Here is a 20,499-nt window from a genome sequence, read left to right on the forward strand (position 1 = left end):
CATTGCAATACCTAGAGACAGAGGAATAGGAGAGAGAGAACTGGAGAAAAATCACAAAATACAAAGACCTGCAAATAGAAGTAGAATGACTATGGCAAAAGAAGGCAAAGATAGTACCAATAGTAGTAGGCGCCTTGGGTACAATTCCAAAACATCTGGAGCACCACTTGAACACCATCAGAATTGACAAAATCGGTCAACTGCAAAAGGCAGCTTTACTTGGAACAGCTTACATTCTGCGACAATACCTTTAACACCATCAAACAACAATATGTGTCTATCCCAGGTCCTTGGGAAGGACTCGATAGGTGGATAAAAATGCCAAATCCAGTCTAAACATCTGGCTGACTGTGCAACCAACCATAATAAAATGATATGCCACCCAACTTCCAGTAATTCTGGGATATAAGTTTGCCTTGTGGAACAACATGCTGCTGGAGATTTGGAGGGTCTCCATCCGTTACAGCCTTTCGCAAGGCACTGAAAACCTGGCTGTTTCCCCAGGCATTTGATTCAGAGTTCTGTTGTTATTGATCTGTTTTTTCAGTGAGTGGGGTTATTGGTTATCCTTAGGCATGGGGGGGGGTTATGTGGTGGGTCTTCTGCATTTTAATGTAAGCCACCCAGAGTCACTTCTGTGAGATGGGCAACTATATAAATCATATACATACATACATAGATTTATTTAATATAAATCCTTTAAATTAAGGAGGTGTGTGTGTGTGTGTATGATTTAATTAATAAATTAAGGATTACCCAAATCAAAAATGTGAAGACTTAATGAACCTTTGTTATAAGAGGACATTAAAGCATCATCAGGAACTCAAGAACTTCTTCCAAATCAAGTTTAATTATGTGCCATTGAGATGTTGACAACTCTTGCAATGGTCACTCATTGCTACTGTAACTAAGTGTATCCACCTTGGTCATCCTTTTCTTCTCTTTCCTTCCAACTTTCCCAGCATTAGAGCCTTCTCCAGAGACCTAGGTCTTCACATTATGTGTCTGAAGTAGAATAATTTGAGTCTGGACATTTGTGCCTTGAGTGAAAATGTGGTTGATTTGTTTGATGATCCAATTTTTTTTTGTTTTTTGGGCTATCCACACTATTCTCAGGAGTCTTCTCCAATACTCTTCCTATCTTGCTTCTTTAAAGTCTAAATTTTGTTTCCATAGAGTGTCACAAGGAATACTATGGCTCGTATAATTCTGATTTTTGTAGGTATAGACACATCATGGAATTTGAATACCTTTTCCAAGGCTTTTATTGCTGCTGTACTGTGTTGTATTTTTTGATTGATTGTTCAGTTATGGTTGATGGTTGATCCTAAAAGGCAGATGCTATCCACCACTTCAATATCTTCGCTGCCAATTCTAAGGCTGATCGTTCTATTTGTTGTCATTTGTTGGGTCTTCTTTATATTTTAGTTCTATTTTTCACTGTGCTCCTTGACTTTCATTACTAAGGCTTGCAGATCCTTTGCATTTTCAGCTATCAAGGCAGTGTCATCAGCATAGTGCAGGCTATAAATCAAATTTTTATTATGGCCAAAGACCAGCATAAGGAGGATGGGGTACGGTCAGATAAAAGCATAGAAAATACATTAAAGTCTCTATCTCTCACACATATATAAAAACCATAGAAGTTTAAAAGAAAAGGAGACAAAAAATCTAAAAGGAGAGGTAGGAGCATTAGATGGGTGTAGGGGAGTATAAAGGTTAGTATATCTGTAAATACAGTAATGTGATGAATTAGATGTTCATTAAATTTAGTTTTTGACACCAGTCATCATCTGGCAAATTTTAAGCGCTGCTGCGCAGAACCTGGCAACATTGGAAGTTTGTAGCAGGGTTGGTATCTGACAGCAGCAGGGAGGTGTAAAATTGGCCTGAGTGCCCTGGGTAATGTAGTAATGGTAAGATGAAGCTAGTGCAAATGTCTCTATAATACAGGCACTGAAGGAGCACATGGTCTGTTGTGACCAGAGTCACAGCGGCATTGTCTCTCCAGGTAAGGAATCTTCTTGTATCAGCCTTCAAGGACAGCTCAGGAGAGGGTGTGACATGGTGCCAGAGTAAAGACCCTCCGATGGTTAGGTACCTCAAGTTCCATTAAGTATGTCACAGGAGAGGCAGAATACCTGCCGGATTCACTGACAATAAAGGTTGGTGACCTGGCTAAATCCAACTGGTGCTTATTGATTTTAAAAGTACAGGTAAAATACAAAATATAGAGTATACATAAGACAGAGTACAGAACTAAAGAAAAAAAAACTATGAAAGTGCACAACTAGAGAGAAAGCAGAAAAAGAAAAGTGACTTTGACCTTCTCCAATACAGACATAAATGCATTTTATACAAATATAATCTCTTACCATTAGAGTTAAACCTTAGTAACATTATTTCTATAAAATCAAATCATTTAATCATCAAAACCCAAATCAAAGCTTCATTTTTTTCAGACACAAGCAAATAATCTAAAAGTGGTTGCCAAGTAGAAACAAATCCAGACACAGTATTTTCTCTTATCAACACAATTAGCTTAGTCATTTGGGCTAGTTCCATTAATTTAATCATCCATTCCTCCATTGTTGGGATTTGTCTTTCCATCTTTGTATATATAAATCTTGCTGCTGTAATCATATATCAAAGTCCCATGTTGTTTCTCAAGCTGTTTCTCCATCAATCCCAAGAGAAACAGTTCTGGTTTCTTTTGTAAGTCCACTTTAAGAACCTTTTGAATATTAACACATATTTGATCCCAAAATTTTTTAGCCTTCTCACAAGTCCACCAAAGATGATAAAAAGTTCCTTCACCAACAGAATATTCCCAACAAACATTCGTTACCCCATTATACATTTTTGACAACTTATTAGGAGTTAAATACCAACGATATATCATTTTATAAAAATTCTCCTTTAAGTTATAGTTCAAAGTAAATTTCAAACCTTTATTCCACATGTTCCATTGCTCCAATGTAATATTATATCCAAAATTCTTAGCCCATTTTATCATATATTCTTTAACTTGTTCATCTTCTAAATTCATTTGTAACAGCATTTTATACATCTTTGTAATAACATGTTCATCATTTATGCAAAGTTCCATTTCAAATTGAATTGTTTCATTAACAAATCTAAAATTCTTTTTGTCCACTTTAAAACATTCAGACAATTGCACATATGTAAACCAATGACATGTAAAACCTTTGAACTCTGTTTCCTTGTTTTAAGTTTAGGTTTACCCTCTTCAAAATTTAACAAATCTTTGTAATTTAACCAGCTTTCCCCCCATTTTCTCTTCTAACAAATGCTTCTTGAGGTGACAAACACAATGGTACATTAGGAGACAATCTTGCTTTATATTTATTCCAAACCCTCAATATGGCATTCCTAACAAAATGATTTTTAAAATCTTTATTAGTCATGTCCGACTCTGGGGGGCGGCGCTCATCTCTATTTCAAAGCCCAAGAGCTGGCGTTTGTCCGTAGACACTTCCGTGGTCATGTGGCTGGCATGACTAAACGGAACGCCGTTACCTGCCCGCCAAAGCGGTACCTATTAATCTACTCACATTTGCATGTTTTCGAACTGCTAGGTTGGCAGGAGCTGGGACTAGCAACGGGAGCTCACCCTGTCATGTGGATTCGAACCGCTGACCTTCCGATCAGCAAGCTCAGCAGCTCAGCGGTTTAATCCGCAGCGCCACTGCGTCCCTCGGCTTTAACTTTATCATACCACAAATAGGCATGCCACCCAAATCTCAGTTCATGTCCTTCAAGTTCCAATGACTTCCTCTTCTTCAAAGTTATCAATTCCTTCATCCAAAGCAAACAACAAGCATCAAAATACAATTTTAAATCAGGTAAATCCAAACCTCCTTGTTCTTCAGCATCTTGTAACAACTTATATTTAATTCTTGGTTTCTTGCCTTGCCAAATAAACTTAGAAATATCCTTCTGCCATTGTTTAAATGGTAAATCTGTTGTCAAAATCAGTATAGTCTGAAAGAGAAACACCATCCTGGGCAAAACATTCATCTTAATCACAGATATTCTCCCGTAAGAGACAGTTACCCACTATCAATGTTTTTTAAAAAGTAACCAATCCCGGCTTCAGAAAAACAACCACAGCAGACACTTTCCCACAGAGACTAAAAAAAAAGCCTCAATTCCAGCAAAACAAAGTCCTTTAGTACTTAAAAAAATTAAAAATAGAAAATAGAAAATACAATATTTATTCCCTTCAAAAAAGAAAAAAATTACATAAATGGTTCAACTTTGTTTCTTTGCTCAAACTTTAATCCTTTAAAGCAGTCTCATCTGGTTTCGTGTCAGAAATGCAGGAAATATAAAGGGGGAAAGTACTGATTAAAATTTAAAAAGTTAAAAACATTTAATAAAAATACAAAATTTATCTAGCTCTAGCCCAATACCAGGCCACATTGATGGCAGAGGTGTTTCTGACCAGTAAGTCACTCTGTGTGCACGTCAGTCCCAAAGGGCACTGTAAAAGATGGGTAGTTGTAAAAGATGCTTTATTTAACTGCTTTATTTAAAGCAGTTAAAATATACAAAAAAGAGTCCAAAAAATAATGAAAATTTAACCAAGAGAATCAGTATTTCTGCATTGGAGAAAGCCTCTTTAAATTAGACAATTAAAAAAAATAAAGGTGATTTTAGAAATGGGGTGGTCAACTCAGTTATTGTCCGTTTAGGCTTCAGTGTGGCTTGGAAGTGATGAAAGCCCCGCTTCTCAGCTGCTTCACTCACTACTTGATCACTGAAACGCCATTTCACGATCCTCCGGCAAGAAGCAGCTGTCCAGAGGGCACAGGGGATAATTCCTCGAATTCTCCTTCTTCCAAAGAATATTTCAGGGCTCTAAGGACCAGCCTGAGCCGCCAGACAGATGACGCAATGTGGAACTGTCACTCTGCCATTTTTTCCCACTGGAAGTCTGAGCAACAAGGTTCTTGATCTCTGTCACTGGCACCCACATTGGCAGGTTTTCTATACAGCAGTTTGGCCACAGCGCCCACTTCCAACAGAGGTGTCCATGTAGAGTTCCTGAAAGTATGCCTTCCAGGTCCCTGGTGGGATGTGACAGTCCACCATGGATGGACCATTGCTTTGGGAGCTTGATGTGATATGCCAGAAAATAGCTGAGTTGTTGGATTTGATTAATTGAACAAACTCTGTCCGGTTGTTTTTCATGGCTTCCTTTTTCTTGCATGCCAGCAGTTGCTTGTAGTCTCTTTGGCAAGGAGGCCCTGTGCAGCTATTGGTGTGGTGTTGGATACATAAGCCTGATAAGTGGTAGCAAGTGCTTTTTTGGCATTAACACAGTCCTTGTCAAACCATGGCTTGGAGTGGTGCTGTTGTTGCTTTAAGGATGCAGTGTTACTACGGGTTAGATGCTGGTGGAGCTCTTGAGTAAGGGTGTTATAGTTCTCCAAGAGTGCATCAGGAGACTCAGCTGATGTTAGGGCAGATTGAAAGTTCTGTAGGTGATCTGAGGCCAGTACCTCAGTTATCATCTGATTTAGATGGGGGTCCACTTGGTTCAGCAGTAAGTTCTTCCTGCTGGTATTAGAAGGGGCTAGTAACAGTCCTCAGTGTGTTTCTTTGAGCGAAGGCATTTAACTGGAGCAGGACTGGGAAATGATCACTGTCAAATTTAGGCATAACTTCTAGGGCTTTGGCATAAGGGAGAAGGTCCCTGTTGTTTATTCATTTAGTCGCTTCCGACTCTTCGTGACTTCATGGACCAGCCCACGCCAGAGCTTTCTGTCGGTCGTCAACATCCCCAGCTCCCCCAGGGACGAATCCATCACCTCTAGAATATCATCTATCCATCTTGCCCTTGGTCGGCCCCTCTTCCTTTTGCCTTCCACTCTCCCTAGCATCAGCATCTTCTCCAGGGTGTCCTGTCTTCTCATTATGTGGCCAAAGTATTTCAGTTTTGCCTTTGATATCATTCCCTCAAGTGAGCAGTCTGGATTTATTTCCTGGAGGATGGACTGGTTTGATCTTCTTGCAGTCCAAGGCACTCTCAGAATTTTCCTCCAACACCACAGTTCAAAAGCATCGATCTTCCTTCGCTCAGCCTTCCTTATGGTCCAGCTCTCGCAGCCATATGTCACTACGGGGAACACCATTGCTTTAACTATGCGGACCTTTGTTGTCAGTGTGATGTCTCTGCTCTTAACTATTTTATTGAGATTTGTCGTTGCTCTTCTCCCAAGGATTAAGCGTCTTCTGATTTCCTGACTGCAGTCAGCATCTGCAGTAATCTTTGCACCTAGGAATACAAAGTCTTTCACTGCCTCTACGTTTTCTCCCTCTATTTGCCAGTTATCAATCAAGCTGGTTGCCATAATCTTGGTTTTTTTGAGGTTTAGCTGCAAGCCAGCTTTTGCACTTTCTTCTTTCACCATCATAATGCTCCTCAGTTCCTCTTCGCTTTCAGCCATCGAAGTGGTATCATCTGCCTATCTGAGACTGCATATCTAGAGACAATTATATCATCAATAGTGCTCATTCAGCTGGATGGTCACCTTCAAGGCCACAATTTAGGATGTGAAGGTTTAGCCTGAAGACTCTTTGAGCCAGGCAGAGACCTGCAAAGTTTGATTTCTGATCTTTTGAGCAACGGGGGAGGAGGAATCCATCATCTTCAGTTGGGAGGGGGACATTTGTGCCATGTGTAGAGGGTGTGGTCATTGGGGCCCAATCTAGCATTGAGGTCCCCTTCCAGGACTACAGATGTATTTGAATTCAGCAGTATAAGGTCAGCAGCATAAGTTTCCAATTCAAGGCTCTGATCTGTGGTTTCTGCCTCACTGAGGGCATATAAGCATTTATTATCAACAGGGCACAGTGACTGAATTGGACTAGCACTGCCATTGAGTGAGGGGAGGGGCCTTAATATGGCATGTAGCGTAATGGAGACTAAGACCCCCAGGCCTCCTTTTGCTCTTCCATGCTTTCCCCTTGGTTCTGACCCAATTGAGAATGAATGAATTTAATATCAGTTTGTCAGCAGTCCATGTTTCCTGGATCAATGTGTCATGGCAGGAGAGGAAGTCTCTGAAACAGGGATCTTTGGTGGATGCAAACCACCCAGCCACATCCCAGGTTAGAAGGGTGACCTTATGCTGGTCACTTGGATGTCAAGTGGATGCACTGTGAACCAGGGGCTGGGTGAATACATTTTGCAGGGGTAGTGGCTTTGAATTAGTTGTTTGTTGAGATGATTGTAGTTGTGTCTCCCCCTGGGGGGGAGCAGAATAGTGTACCATAAGGTTCCTGTTCTCCCTTCTCTGTCATTTGTTTGTCCATCAATCCTCGGTTCTTGTGAGGGGTCTGGGGGGCTTCTGGTTCTGGCATAGAGATCGGAAGAATCAGTGCAGCATGGGCAGCAAAATGTGGCAAGCAGGGATCCCAACTCTTTAGCAGGAGGAGTGTCCTTTGGCTTGTCCCGTGAAAGAGGAGGTGAGGGAAGTTTCTCCTGTGAGCCAGGCTCCCACAGTGCCAGGAGAGGGCCCTCAGATTTGTGAGCAGATGAGGATTGGGTTTCTGTAGTGCTTGGCTGAGGTTTGTTTTGTTTGCAAGGCAGTCTATTTTGGGAGTCAGCTGCTTGGGATCACCTTGGTTCCTTGAATATTGCTGCTGTTCTCAGAGGAGACACTGTCAGTATCACTTTTGAGAAAGTTAGAGTAGTGAGCTGAAAGCTTCCAGCATGTCTGATTCAAGGGAAGACCAGCAGTGGGAGATGATTTATAGGAGCAGCAGTTCAGTGGTGCAGATATATTAAGTTGGTGCTGGACTTCCATATCACTACCAGCAATGGGAGAATATGCCAGAATTGTTGTTTTGGTCTCTGCTAATTTTTTCCTCAGATCGTTGAGTTCTGGGTTTATAAATTTTAGTTCCTCCCCTGAAGTATGTTTAGGCTCTTTGCTTTTGGAATGGGCGGCAATGTCATTTAGCCAGATCAGAGCTTCTGCAGACAGAAGGCAGATCTCATGGAAAGGTTGAATAACGTAGTTGGGGATGCAAGAGGCTTGTTCCAAGATGCTATCTCCACTACCTCCCTGCTCTGGGGAGTGACCTGGGCTGAAGCTTTGGAGGGTCAGGGAGGAGGCCAGTCTTGTTGTGTTCTTTGGAGGTGAGGGGGATCCTGAAGCTGTAGGTCTGTTACTCATGTTTTTTGTTGTCTCTGCAGTGGGAAGGTAGGAGTCAATTCTAATCTGTTTCCCTGCTTTGTTGGATTTATGGGTCCCAGTATCATTACTGGGGCTGGTCTGGGTTCTTTTCTTGCCTTGGGATGGCATTTTTGGGCCTTGGGCTAAGCCACAAGGGGTGAGGCCAGTCACAATTCAGGAGCTTAGTTCAGGAGCTGCTAGTTGGTTGCCATCTTGGCTCCTCCAGTGCAGGCTATAGATGTTTCTTCCTCCAGTTTTAAAACCATGCTCATCTTCTTCCAACCCAGCTTTCCTTAATATGTATTCAGCATATCAGTTGAATAAATAAGGGGAGAGTATACAGTCTTGTTGCACTCCTTTGCCAACCTGGAGCCAGTTGGTTTCACCATGTTCTGTCCATACTGTGGTTTCCTGATCTGTATATAGGTTTTACATGAAGACAATGAGATATTCTGGGATTCCCATTATTTTAAGCACATTCCACAGCTTTACTTGATCAACATAATCAAAGGTCTTTTCTAAAACCAGCTTGAACATCTGGCATCTCTTTTTCCATGTAGGGCTCTAATCTGTGTTGGATGATCCTAAGCATTATTTTGCTAGCATGTGAAATTAAGGATACTGTACAATAGTTTGCACATTACATTAAGCCTTTTTGGAGGTATTGGAATGTAAATTGACTTCTTCCAATCTGTTGGCTGTTGTACTGTTCTCCAGATTTGCTGGCATAGTTTGGTTAGAATCTTTACTGATTCTTTTGTTGCTTGTCATATTTCTATGGGTATCCCATCAGCCTTCCAACTTGGTAATGATTGGAATACTGATCTAACTTCATATTCTAGTATTAGAGATACTATAAGTAGGGAATTTTTTCTAAGGTATCTTGGATGCTGACATCTCTACTGTACTGTATCACAGTATACTCCTTCCATCTTTGTTGATCTTCTTTGAATCAGTTACTATCTGTCCCTATGTGTCCTTTAGCATACCAATTCGAAGTTGGAATTTCCTTCTGAGTTCAGAGACTTTTTGGAAGTCTTTCCTTGTTTTTCCATGTCTGCATCTTCTATGCCTTTATAGATGTTGTTGTAATATGGCTTCTTGTATCTTCTAACAGCTGTCTGAAACTCTTTGTTAAGTTCGTTCTTGAGATGGTTTTCTTTCTTGGCTTTGGCTTCCCTTCTCTTCTTGGCATTTCCAGAGTTTGTAATTTCATCTGTTTCTTCATCTTTTGCAGTCTCTTTTCACAGTCATCCTTAACAGCTTCAGTTTATTCCACAGTTCCTCTGATTCTCTATCAACAAGGTTCAGGACTTCAATGTGATTGCGTTGTAGCCAAATACTATTCTTGCTATACCCTTAACTATAAAAGTAATGCTGTTCCTTCTTTGTTTTTCACATCCTGAACAACAAACAGTATGCTCTTCTGACTGAAAGTGTCCAACAACAGTCAATCTCAATTCACTGATGCCTAAATGTCAATTTGTAGTCATTTCATCTTTTACTTCGTTGAGCTTTCCAATGTTCATGCTCCTTAGTTCCATGTTCCCACTGTAATTCTCTTTGAAGCTTCAGATTTTCTTTTCCTATATGACAACATCAGCAACCAGATGTCTCAAAAGTTTAATATAGTTGTGCCATAAACTTCCAGAAGCAACCGAAGTTGGAACTTCAAAGTGCATTTGGCTAAATAGTTTATTTCTGGCATATTTAACTTCTTTTACTATGAATTATTTATATTGATTTTTTACTCCTGGCGACTGTATGGATTAGTCCCTGCAGTATTTTAGGCAGTATTTTCAAAAGTGGTTTGCACTTGCCTTCTTCTGAGGGCTAAGAGACAGTGACTGCCCGAAGTCCCCTAGCTGGGTTTGTGCCAAAGGTGGGACTAGAATTCACAGTCTCCTGGTTCCTAGCCTTGTGCCTTAACCACTATATCAAACTGGCTCTCTTATATTGATTTACTGTTGATATTATTCTATTTGGTTTTGTTATGATTTTACTTATTTTTCATTATCACTATTACAATTTGTTACACTAGTATTAATCTATGAGTAGTATATATCTTCCTTATTTGAGCTCTAGGAACAGAGAGGCAGAGGTGTAACTCTGTCATGCCCTCATACCAGAAGTTCCATGATTCTACCACCTCAAAGCAGGGACTATTTCAGTACATATTCCTATGATTTTATACATCTCCTGACCACCAGGAGGCAGTGTACAACTGGTTTTGTCCTTATTGGGATTCCTCAGATACACACAGCCATTATAGTATTAGATTTTATATAGTTCAAACCCCACTTTTATTAGTTATTGGTTGTTTTAAATTATATTAACTGTGGATATTTCTGACTGCTATGGATGTTTTCATTGATTGTTTTGTAAACCGCCAGGAGTCTCTATTGATTTTGTGATATTCAAGTAGAATAAATGAATTATCATCATCACCACCCAATTTATGGACAAGTACTGTGGGTACTCAGACTAAAAGAGTCCTATTCCTCTCACAAGTGGATATTGAGTGGCAGGAGCTAGGTCAAGGCATTTCCTTCCTCCAAGAAGATGGATGGTGGGAAAATACTGCATTACCTGTAATTATGATGCATGAAAGGTAACAGAAAGGTGGGCCCAAGTGGTCAGGAGGGTTGAAGCCCTTCCCACTATCCATCAGGGCCTGTCACTTACTATTCATTACAGGAACATGTTAAAAAAATGCTTCTGGGGTTTATTGAGACTATTTTGAATGGCAACCCTTGCAGGTTCCATGTGAATTCGTGTGACTCTATATGTGGGAATGCATAAAGAGATAAAGGGTGTTATATGTGAGTCCAAAGAAACATAGGCTTGTCAGAAACAAAAGTCCAGGATCTGGAAGCAGGAACTATCTCATCTAAAAATCGCCTTTGGCAGAGTACATGCAATCATACAAGAGCTGAAGAAAGAAATGGCAGCTACGCAAAGGAGGAAGAGAATCAAGCCAAAACGGCAGTCCAAAATCTAAGCATGTGTTAAATATCCATCTGGAGCTCTTCTCCAAGCACAGGGGTAGATGCCTGTATTCTTGGGAGCACTGTAATATCTGCAGGCCAATGTGTGCATAGGCACTAGTATTAGACTTAAATTGTCCTTGGGAACAGAAAAGTGCACTGCTCATGTTCAAGTCTAGCTTTAAAAAAGATTTTGATTCTGTGGTGTGGGTATGATTAACCTGATTACCAAAGGGAGAAATAAGTGATACACAATATATCCTCAAGGATGCTTCTGGTGATGGAGGGAGCTACACTGGCCAGTTCATCCATTTAAAAAAAACTGTCCAGCTAACATCTCCCTCTAAGCAGAAAACAGCCTGGGCGGGGGGTGGGGGGAGGATAAGATTTGATCTTACTAACTGTAAATCTGAAAAGGAAGTTTGGGTATTACATCCAAGCAAAATTAATGTCTTAGGCCCTGTTGAAAAAATGAGAACAATCCTTCATCCAATTTTTCTGTTGCTGGGATTACATGACAAATTGAGAGGTAAAATCTGGGCATCACTGCAAATGACTCATCAAATATAGCAGGGTCTGTAGAACATCATCTGATTTGTTCCTTTAACAAGAATCATGCTACAGTGAATTGGATTTATCTGATATCAGATGCTCTATAGTTCCTGGGTACACTTCACACTTCCCTGAGTTCTCTATGTATGCATGTGACAGGTGTTTGTGGGTTAAGAGGAAGTTCACTGGATTAGGTTGAATTCAGCATTTGAGCAAAAATACATTACATGTGGACAAAGAATAGACATCTCTTAACTGAACATCTCTGCTATATTTGTATTAATTTAAAGCCTATCTGTTGCCAAATTGCAAAGTATTATGTTGCATGCAGGGACGATCATGGCTGCCTAATGGAGAGATATTTTTTTGCATTTATGTTCCTGCCTCAGGTTTAAAGCTGGTCAAGACTTATTAAAGTAATCAAATGGCATCTCCTACACAAGAGTGACTTCCTAGGGGGAAAAGACAGAACTCAGACAGTGAAAAGGAAGGAGAAAGAGAAGAGAAAAGTCTTCTGATTTAGGGGAATGGGGAAGAGGGAGAAGTGTCATGGAGCTAGTCTGGGCTCATAGCATTCTTCCAAGAAGCCAAACAGCCAAAAATTGACAAACTTTTTCTACAAAAAGAGACAGTAAGTAAACACTCCCCAATTCTCACCTCCAATAAATTTGAGGCTCCTGAATGGGATTTGCAAACAGAAATAGAAAAATAGCAACTATTGGAGCTTTCTACATCTCTTAGAGATGATTTAATAGACTGGTCTGATTCTATGTCTGCCCTCCCCCACCACTCTTCTATTCATTTTACTCACTTTTCTAGTTTCCTCTAAAGAAAGTGACAACAAGATTGCACAGGGCAAGGAATGGGAAAAGCTGCTAACATGAGATGACTCTGCTTAATTCATGGCAAAGCAATGTTTGCTTATAATGCAAACTGTTATTTCAGTGTTCTAGCAGTTAGCCTCCATTAAAAACAACCTGGACCTGCTAAAAAGCATTTTGAGGTCTTTGCACAAAAGCACACAGAAAGACTCTGCCTTTACTGAAGCCCAAGCTCAAACAGACAACCTAGCTAAACAACACCCCTTAGGGCAAAAGAATAATAAATTACAAGCCATTTAAGGTGTCAGTCTGATTACCAATGGAGGTGTGCAAGTACTCAAAGAAGTTACCCTATCAAAGCTGACTTGCTCTTTGCAACTAAATCAGGTTGCTCTTCATATATCTATGAATAGCCTCAATTCCAGTCACTGGATCTCTAGAAGAGCAATTGTAACTTCTATGGGACAGTTTTTTCGTTGCCACCACCAGCAAATAGATTTGTGCACAGTTGAGTGGTTTCCAAGCTTGCCTGGCAGTAAACGAATTTTACTGACCTTTAAGCAAGTAGTAACAAGCCCAGGCAAGCTGCCCTCCAGGCAAATCAGGAGCTTTACCTTATATGGTCATGCCTTTTCACACCCAAAACTAAGGATACTTAAGTTTGACCTGTTCACCCTGCCAGAGTGATTTGTTACCATAGTAACCTTAATGGCTTGGTCCTTGCAAAACAATCAAGGAAATGCCAACACATTACCTGATTATCCTGCAGTTTTCACACTGAGCTGGTACAATGCCCTCTTTGATTGATTACACTGCCATATCAAGAAATCTATGTTCCTCAGTCCTTCGATTTCAGACTGATAACCACCTTGAAAGTGATCACTGTCCCAATGTGCTGTTTTTGAAGCCCTTTGGTGTTCCCTTTTTGGAAATATATCCTATTCCATCTGAAGATACCCCCAACGGTCAAATACAAATGAAATGGACAGCTCACGTGAAGGATAAATTAACCAAATGCTCTCCATTGATGAGGCATTCCAACTTTGTACAGCTATTCTAGATGACAGGTCCTCTGACCAAATTTTGTCATCTTATACTCAACTAGTTCAGCTTCTTCAGCCAATCCTCTCCTCTTGCTCAGTTGGTGTAAATAGGAATCAGCACTCTTTCAACCAACCTTGGTTTGAAAGCGAATGTCATGCAGCTAAGGCAACTGATTTCTTGCTTTAAGGAATATAAAAATGATCCTCTCTCCTATTCAACAGGATCTGTTGCTCCTCAAGAGGAAATATAAAGAGCTGCTACAGGCAAAGAAGAGGCAGACTCAGAGTCCTGGAATCAACTAATTTCTGCCACTCGTTCTAAGAATTCAGCCTTATTCTGGAAATGTGTAACTCTTCAATCTGCCTCCACTAATTTATGAATCTCATCTCTTATTCTTGTTTCAGCCTGGGAAGACCACTTCAGATCACTATATACACAGGAGGAATCATTTCACCCAAAGATTATGAAACTCACTTGCTCCCCTCCTGGCCCCTGTCTCAGGTTCTGAGATTATAAACCTGATTATAATCTCAGAGACTGAGACAGGGAGCCAGGAGGGGAGCAAGTGAGCCAGTGCGAAAAACCCTATCTTCTGGAGGCTGGTAGCCCCTTCTTTTAACAATATTTATAGCTCTTCACCACATATACCAGCCAGTATATGGAAACACCATTTTGCTACCCTATACGGTCAAGCAGAGAATTTCCTGGCAAAGTTGGATGTGACCTCCCTCCCCCGTTGGCCCCCAGTCTCGTGCTCAGAGATCAAAAATATAAATTAAACAGTTCAAACCAGGGAAAGCCCCTGGTTCAGACTTTATTACGTATGAAGTAATAAAAAATAATTTGGAACGGTGGATCCCAGTGCTAGCCTCATTTTTCACTGCAATAGACCATTCAGCCATGATACCAAAGGATTGGGGCTTGGCTATTATAATACCAATATATAAGAAAGGCAAGAGAGACGATCCAGCTAACTACCACCCAATTAGTATGTTAAGTCAGATCAGCAAAATATATGCTAAACATCTCCAGGAGAAACTAAATGACTGGCTTGAATCTAAAGACATTCTGATGGATGAACAAACTGGATTAAGAGTAGGACGATCAAAGTTAAACCATGCTTTGATGCTGCAACATTTGGTAGAAAAATATACCCATAAATCAGGACAATCCCTTTATGCAGCATTTATTGACTTTAGGTCAGCTTTTGACACAGTACTTAGAACCAAACTGTGGTATAAACTGAAAAAAATCCACAATTGACAAACATCTACTCCTGCTGCTCATTAAAATACATGAGAATACATGATTGAAAGATTGAATACAAGATTGAAAGTCAGGTGCAGTAACCAAAGACATACCACAAAGGAAATACCTGGGTGGGGGGAGTCAGACAGGGATGTGTATTGGCTCCAGTTTTATTCAACACTTTATTTTCTATCCCGCCTTTATTATTTTTATAAATAACTCAAGGTGGCGAACATACCTAATACTCCTTCCTCCTCCGATTTTCCCCACAACAGCAACCCTATGAGGTTAGTTGGGCTGAGAGAGGGGGACTGGCCCAAGGTCACCCAGCCGGCTTCATGCCTAAGGCAGGACTAGAACTCACAGTCTCCTGGTTAAGCCCATTGCCTTAACCACTAGACCAAACTGGCTCTTATATAAACTCACTGGTCCCTCATTTAAGTAACTCTACTTTGCATCCCCCTAATAAAGACCTGTCAATTACTCTATGCTGATGATGCAGTAATTCTGTCATTAACTTCTATTGGCCTCAAAAGAGCTTGAGATCACTTCTACATTACCTTACTGAGGAATTAAAAATAAATTACACCAAAACTAAGATACTTACTTTCTCCAAATGTCCAAAATAGAGAAACTGGAACTTAGGTGAGCAGCCCATTGAGCAGGTTAAGATATTTAGATATCTCGGGATAGTTTTTCAAGCTACAGGAACCAAAAATGCCCACCTGGACTATGTAACTCGCAATGCAGAGAGATCTGCATCAGCTATCCAAACATATTACTTTACCAGAGGAGCAGTTTATCCCTGCTGCAATTAAGTTGTTTGTAGCTAATGCCTGAGCACAACTGCTATATGGGGGTCAACTGGGACCATATAACATGATTGCCTTAGAAAGAACCCAAACAAAATTTTTAAGAAATATCTTTCAGGTTACCTGCTGTGTTCCAAATGCTGTACTTTGACGGGAAGCAGGAGTCAGTAAACTTGAATTTAACCTCTGGATAAATATCTTTACCTACTGGTTAAAATTACATCACAACCCCAGTGGACTAACCCATCTAATATTGGTAGGTAATTTTAAATCTTCCTGGGAAACAACTATCCAAAAGAGACCGAGCCTCTATGGTTTCTCCAGTGATGCCATCTTAGCCTTAGAGTCAGACCAAGCTAGATCTCTACTAAGGCAAAGGATCTTCAATACAGAAGGCCAAACAGAAATTGCTTTTACTCGTAATATATTTGTCAATAATCAAATCTTACTGTCCATACCAGCTCCATATTTATATTACATCACAGTTCCCAAATTTAGGACAGCCCTATCACTAGCCCGATTGAATGCCCTCCCTACAACTGTTTTGGAGGGGAAACCTAAGAAAATCCCATTATGAAACCCAATTTTGCCCCTGTAACACAGGTGCTGTAGAGATCACGGCCCATGTTCTCTTGTATTGTCAGTTTTATAGGGACATTTGCCACCAGCTGATTACCCTTTTGTTTAAATTCCCATGGCACTCTGATACTTTTTACTTACACTCTGTTAAACAATGAAGATAAACGTATCTCTCTGAAAGTAGCAAAATTCTGCTACGTTTTGTGTAAGCTTCGCCTACAAATGGTTAACAGTTACTGATACTAGGGGATAACTCTGTTTTATGTATTTATCTGTTTTATTGGTCAATGACCGAAATAAAGTTTTATCTATCCATCCTGATTAAACAGCTGAAATCGAACAAAGCTCAGGATATGACTTCATTTCAGCGGAGGTCATTTGCAGTAATTTAGATTGGTGGGCACCCATTTTGGCTTCCCTATTCATCTATATTGGCAACTATTCTAAGGTTCCTGATGATTGGGGTCTAGCTTTGGTGATTCCAATCTATAAAAAAGGAGGCAGAGATTTACCTCCCAATTATCGGCCCATTAGCAAATTATATGACAGACACCTGTACATAAGCTCCTAGATTGGGTTATAACTGAGAATATCTTGGCTGATGTGCAGGCACACTTTAGAGAAGTCTGCTCAATTTTTGACCACGCTTTAACTCTTCAACATCTAGTCAAGAAATATTCCTCCAGAGCACACTCAACACTCTATGCAGTGTTTATTGATCTTAGGTGTGCTTTTGATTTTAACTCCAGAGCCAAACTATGGCAGAAATTGAACTCTTCGATTGATAGATTATTCTGAAAATTCTTGAATGAAGGTGTGATCTAATATGCATGGACATTGCACCAAGGAATTTCCAGTCAAGAGAGGAGAGAGACAGGGTGTATTCTAGTTCCCCTCCTTTTTAATCTATATATTAACTCTCTCATAGACAAACTGAATAGCCCATCTCTTCATCCTCCAAAATTGGGAAATAGACACATCTCTGTTCTTTTATAAGCAGATGATGCCATGTTGTTTTCTCGGACACAGATTTGTCTGAAGCAGGTACTCTGTATGCTTGCTGAGCACTGCCGAGAAGAATGACTGGAAATAAATTACTTGAAAACCAAGGTTATGGTTTTTGCCAAGTGCCCTAAGGGACATATTTGGTGGCTAAACAATCATTTAATACAGCAAGTTAAGACCTTTAAATATTTGGGGATTGTTTTCCATGCCACAAGTAACCCCAAATTCCACCCCAACTATGTCAAGCCTGAATGCACAAAAAACAGTTGTTAGCACACTATTTCTCCAAAGGAGCTCAGCATATACCAGCAGTGAATAAAGTTTTCTCAGCTAAGATCTGAACAAAGTTCCTTTTTGACACTCATTCCTTTCTCTTGAAAGAGTTCAATCCAAGTTTTTAAGATCCATTTTTCAAGTACCTCGCTGTGTCCCCAACATGGTGCTTTACCATGAAGCTGGCCTACCAAAAATAGAAACTTCTGCTTGGATTTATACTTTTCTTACTGGTTTAAGTTTTCCTTTTTTTGAGTTGCCTTGGCCCCTTGCTACGACTGATAGCTTTCAGTCTTCTTGATGCCACGCAATACAAGTCCAACTGCAATTATATGGCTTTTCAGGGGCAGCATCATCCTGTTGAGCTATGAACATGCACTAGCTATCTCAAACAATGGACCATCGATTTAGAGTTGCAATCAGATTTATCAGTTCTACCTAAAAACATTTTTTGGGACATTCTACAGATCTTCTCCAAACAGCTAGATATCTTAGCTGCATCATGATTCCAAAATTTAGAAGGTTTTTATCTTTGGCTAGATTCAATGCCCTTCCAACAGCTGTTATTGAAGGGAGATACCGAAACATCCCTTCTGAACAAAGACTGTGCCTATGTGGCAGAGGAATAATTGAAACGGTAGAACACGTCATTTTGTATTGTCCTCTCTATGCAGATGCTCACCAAGAATTATTATCTCTATTCTTTACTAAACATCAAGGTTGTTTGGATTTTATCTTAAGTTGTTACTAGCAGATCAATCTGATTTTATTTCATTGACCATAGCTAAGTATTGTTCTATAGTTTATACAGTATGCCGCAGTATCTCTTAAAATTCTAAAAAATCTAAGAAAAATTAGAAGTGTTTTTCCTTTTATTCTAATCAGATGTGAATCTTCTGTTTTATCTGCTGGTCTATGACTGAATAAAAATTGATTTGATTAATGTTGCATACCATTGCATGCTTCTGTTTAAATACATTATATTTATTGTTCTTCATTGCTTATTAATATAGCACAGGATGCAAACTCCATTAATCCAAGTGACAGTTTTAATTATCACCATGCAACAATGGGAAAAATGAATTAGCCAAGGGATAAGGAAAGACTGAAGGCAAAAGGAGAAGGGGACGGCAGAGGATGAGATGGTTAGATAGCATCACCAATGCAATGAACATGAATTTGAGTAAACTCCGGGAGACAGTGGAGGACAGGAAGGCCTGGCATGCTATGGTCCATGGGGTCACAAAGAGTTGGACACACTTAATGACTGAACAAGAAGAAAGAATGTACATCTACTGCCCATGGAACACTTTTGAATTTCAAGTCACTGAAGGGTAAGGATTACCTTACTTCCTTCCTCATCCCCCCTTCCTGCTTAGTGCTGCTAATTAGCAATGTTAACCATAAATTAAATCAACTGCACATAATTTTTAGCCTGTTCACTGACTGACTGAATCTTGGGTTCTGTCTCATTACTGCTGGAATAATAACCCAAGTTTTTAGTTTCAATGACAGCCACTTGACCCATAGTTTATTTTTTAATGTGATCTTTATTGTATCTTATTTTGAGATAGGTAGGCTATAGGTAAATACAAGTACCTCATAACAACAATCACATAAAAGAAACTACCCTGTATAAGTAGTGTTCTGAATAATACCCAGGAGTACTTCATTTGTTTACACAAAAAGGCATTTAAAAACTACAAAAGATTAGAAACTGAAACTAAAGACACATGGAAATGTCTCAGTTGGGCGTTTATGAAGATGAATTGAACATGGTGGTATGTTTTCATTTCATAGTCTCCAGTTATGACCTTAAAGACAGACAACTGGGGATATGTAAGTATTAAAACAGATGTTTCTTACTGTATTTTAAAGATTAATGGAGGCTGCCATGTGTTAACAGTTACAATTATGTTGCTTTAAGATTTTGCTGAAATATTAGTATAAAGTCAAAATCTGAATAAACTCAGAAGTAGCAACCACTTATAAGAAAATACATATTGTTATTTATCAACCTTTTTTCTTACATACTCAGTAAGAATCACTTTTATGGGTAAAATGCAGTTTTGATTATGATTTAAAGTTAATACACAAAGCCTCTCACATAATATGTTATGTTTAGTAAGAGTATGGAACCAATGATCTGATCACAAGAGATAATTCTGATTAAAAAATTACAAAAGGGGAAAGGAGAACTAACTGCAATTGCTGATAATCTCAAAAACAAGATGCTGTGGTACTTGAAATTGATGGCTAGTCCACCCATAGCGTTAGATAAGACAAGGTGACCATTCCAGATAGTCTGTATTGGCAGAAGGCAGAACCATGCAAGAACCATATGGTGAATGGGGCTGGCAGTGGATGAAACTAAGATGTGTACATATACACACACATCCCTACCTAGAGGGATCACCGGAGCATCAAGAGACACTGACCTCACCATTAAGAAAATGTGATCAAAATACCTGCTTTCCTGCTGATAATATGAGAGAAACAATTATTTCTGATACTCAGTTAATGACAGATCAGCTGGAGACTGAGGGAAAATACCACCAACATATCATGTTTATCCTTGCTTCCATATAATGATTCTTTGGATCATGATGTTTCTAGCAGATAAGATTACATCAATTGCAAAAGAAATATAGAGTGCAAAAAGAATCCAAAAGCAAACATGGAACAGCACATAAATTAAAGATTACATTACCTGAACCTGACATGTTCAATAGTATCATATGTCAGTTTGCTGCTGATGTTCTGGCTATGAGGATTTCCTAGGAGATTAAAAAACAACAGTGATTCATAAAAAGATACTCAATTCTTTGCAAAATTACAGCCCAAGTTTAGTCCCTGTATTTTTATACTTAATTTTTATATTTATCCTGCTTTTCCCTCCTAGATTGATGTATTCACTCCCTCCTCTGATTCTTCCCCAGAACAATCCTGTTTGGTAGGCTGGACAGAG

The 20,499-nt window shown here is 39.6% G+C and overlaps 1 protein-coding gene across 5 annotated transcripts in view; it reads right to left on the bottom strand.

Moving 5' to 3' along the window:
• The window catches only part of MOCOS (molybdenum cofactor sulfurase), a 114,255-nt gene that overhangs the window by 84,057 nt on the left and 9,699 nt on the right, over positions 1 to 20,499 (bottom strand). For all 5 annotated transcript variants that reach the window (XR_010067786.1, XM_063300316.1, XM_063300314.1 and 2 more), the window contains exon 3: positions 20,242 to 20,308. Coding sequence is in view for 4 of the 5 variants with exons in the window: in XM_063300316.1 (XP_063156386.1) it covers positions 20,242 to 20,308 (67 nt within the window). In the remaining variant the exon portion in view is untranslated. The remainder of the gene's footprint in view (positions 1 to 20,241; positions 20,309 to 20,499) is intronic.

This window comes from Candoia aspera, chromosome 4, assembly GCF_035149785.1.
Source record: "Candoia aspera isolate rCanAsp1 chromosome 4, rCanAsp1.hap2, whole genome shotgun sequence".
Taxonomy (NCBI): domain Eukaryota; kingdom Metazoa; phylum Chordata; class Lepidosauria; order Squamata; family Boidae; genus Candoia; species Candoia aspera.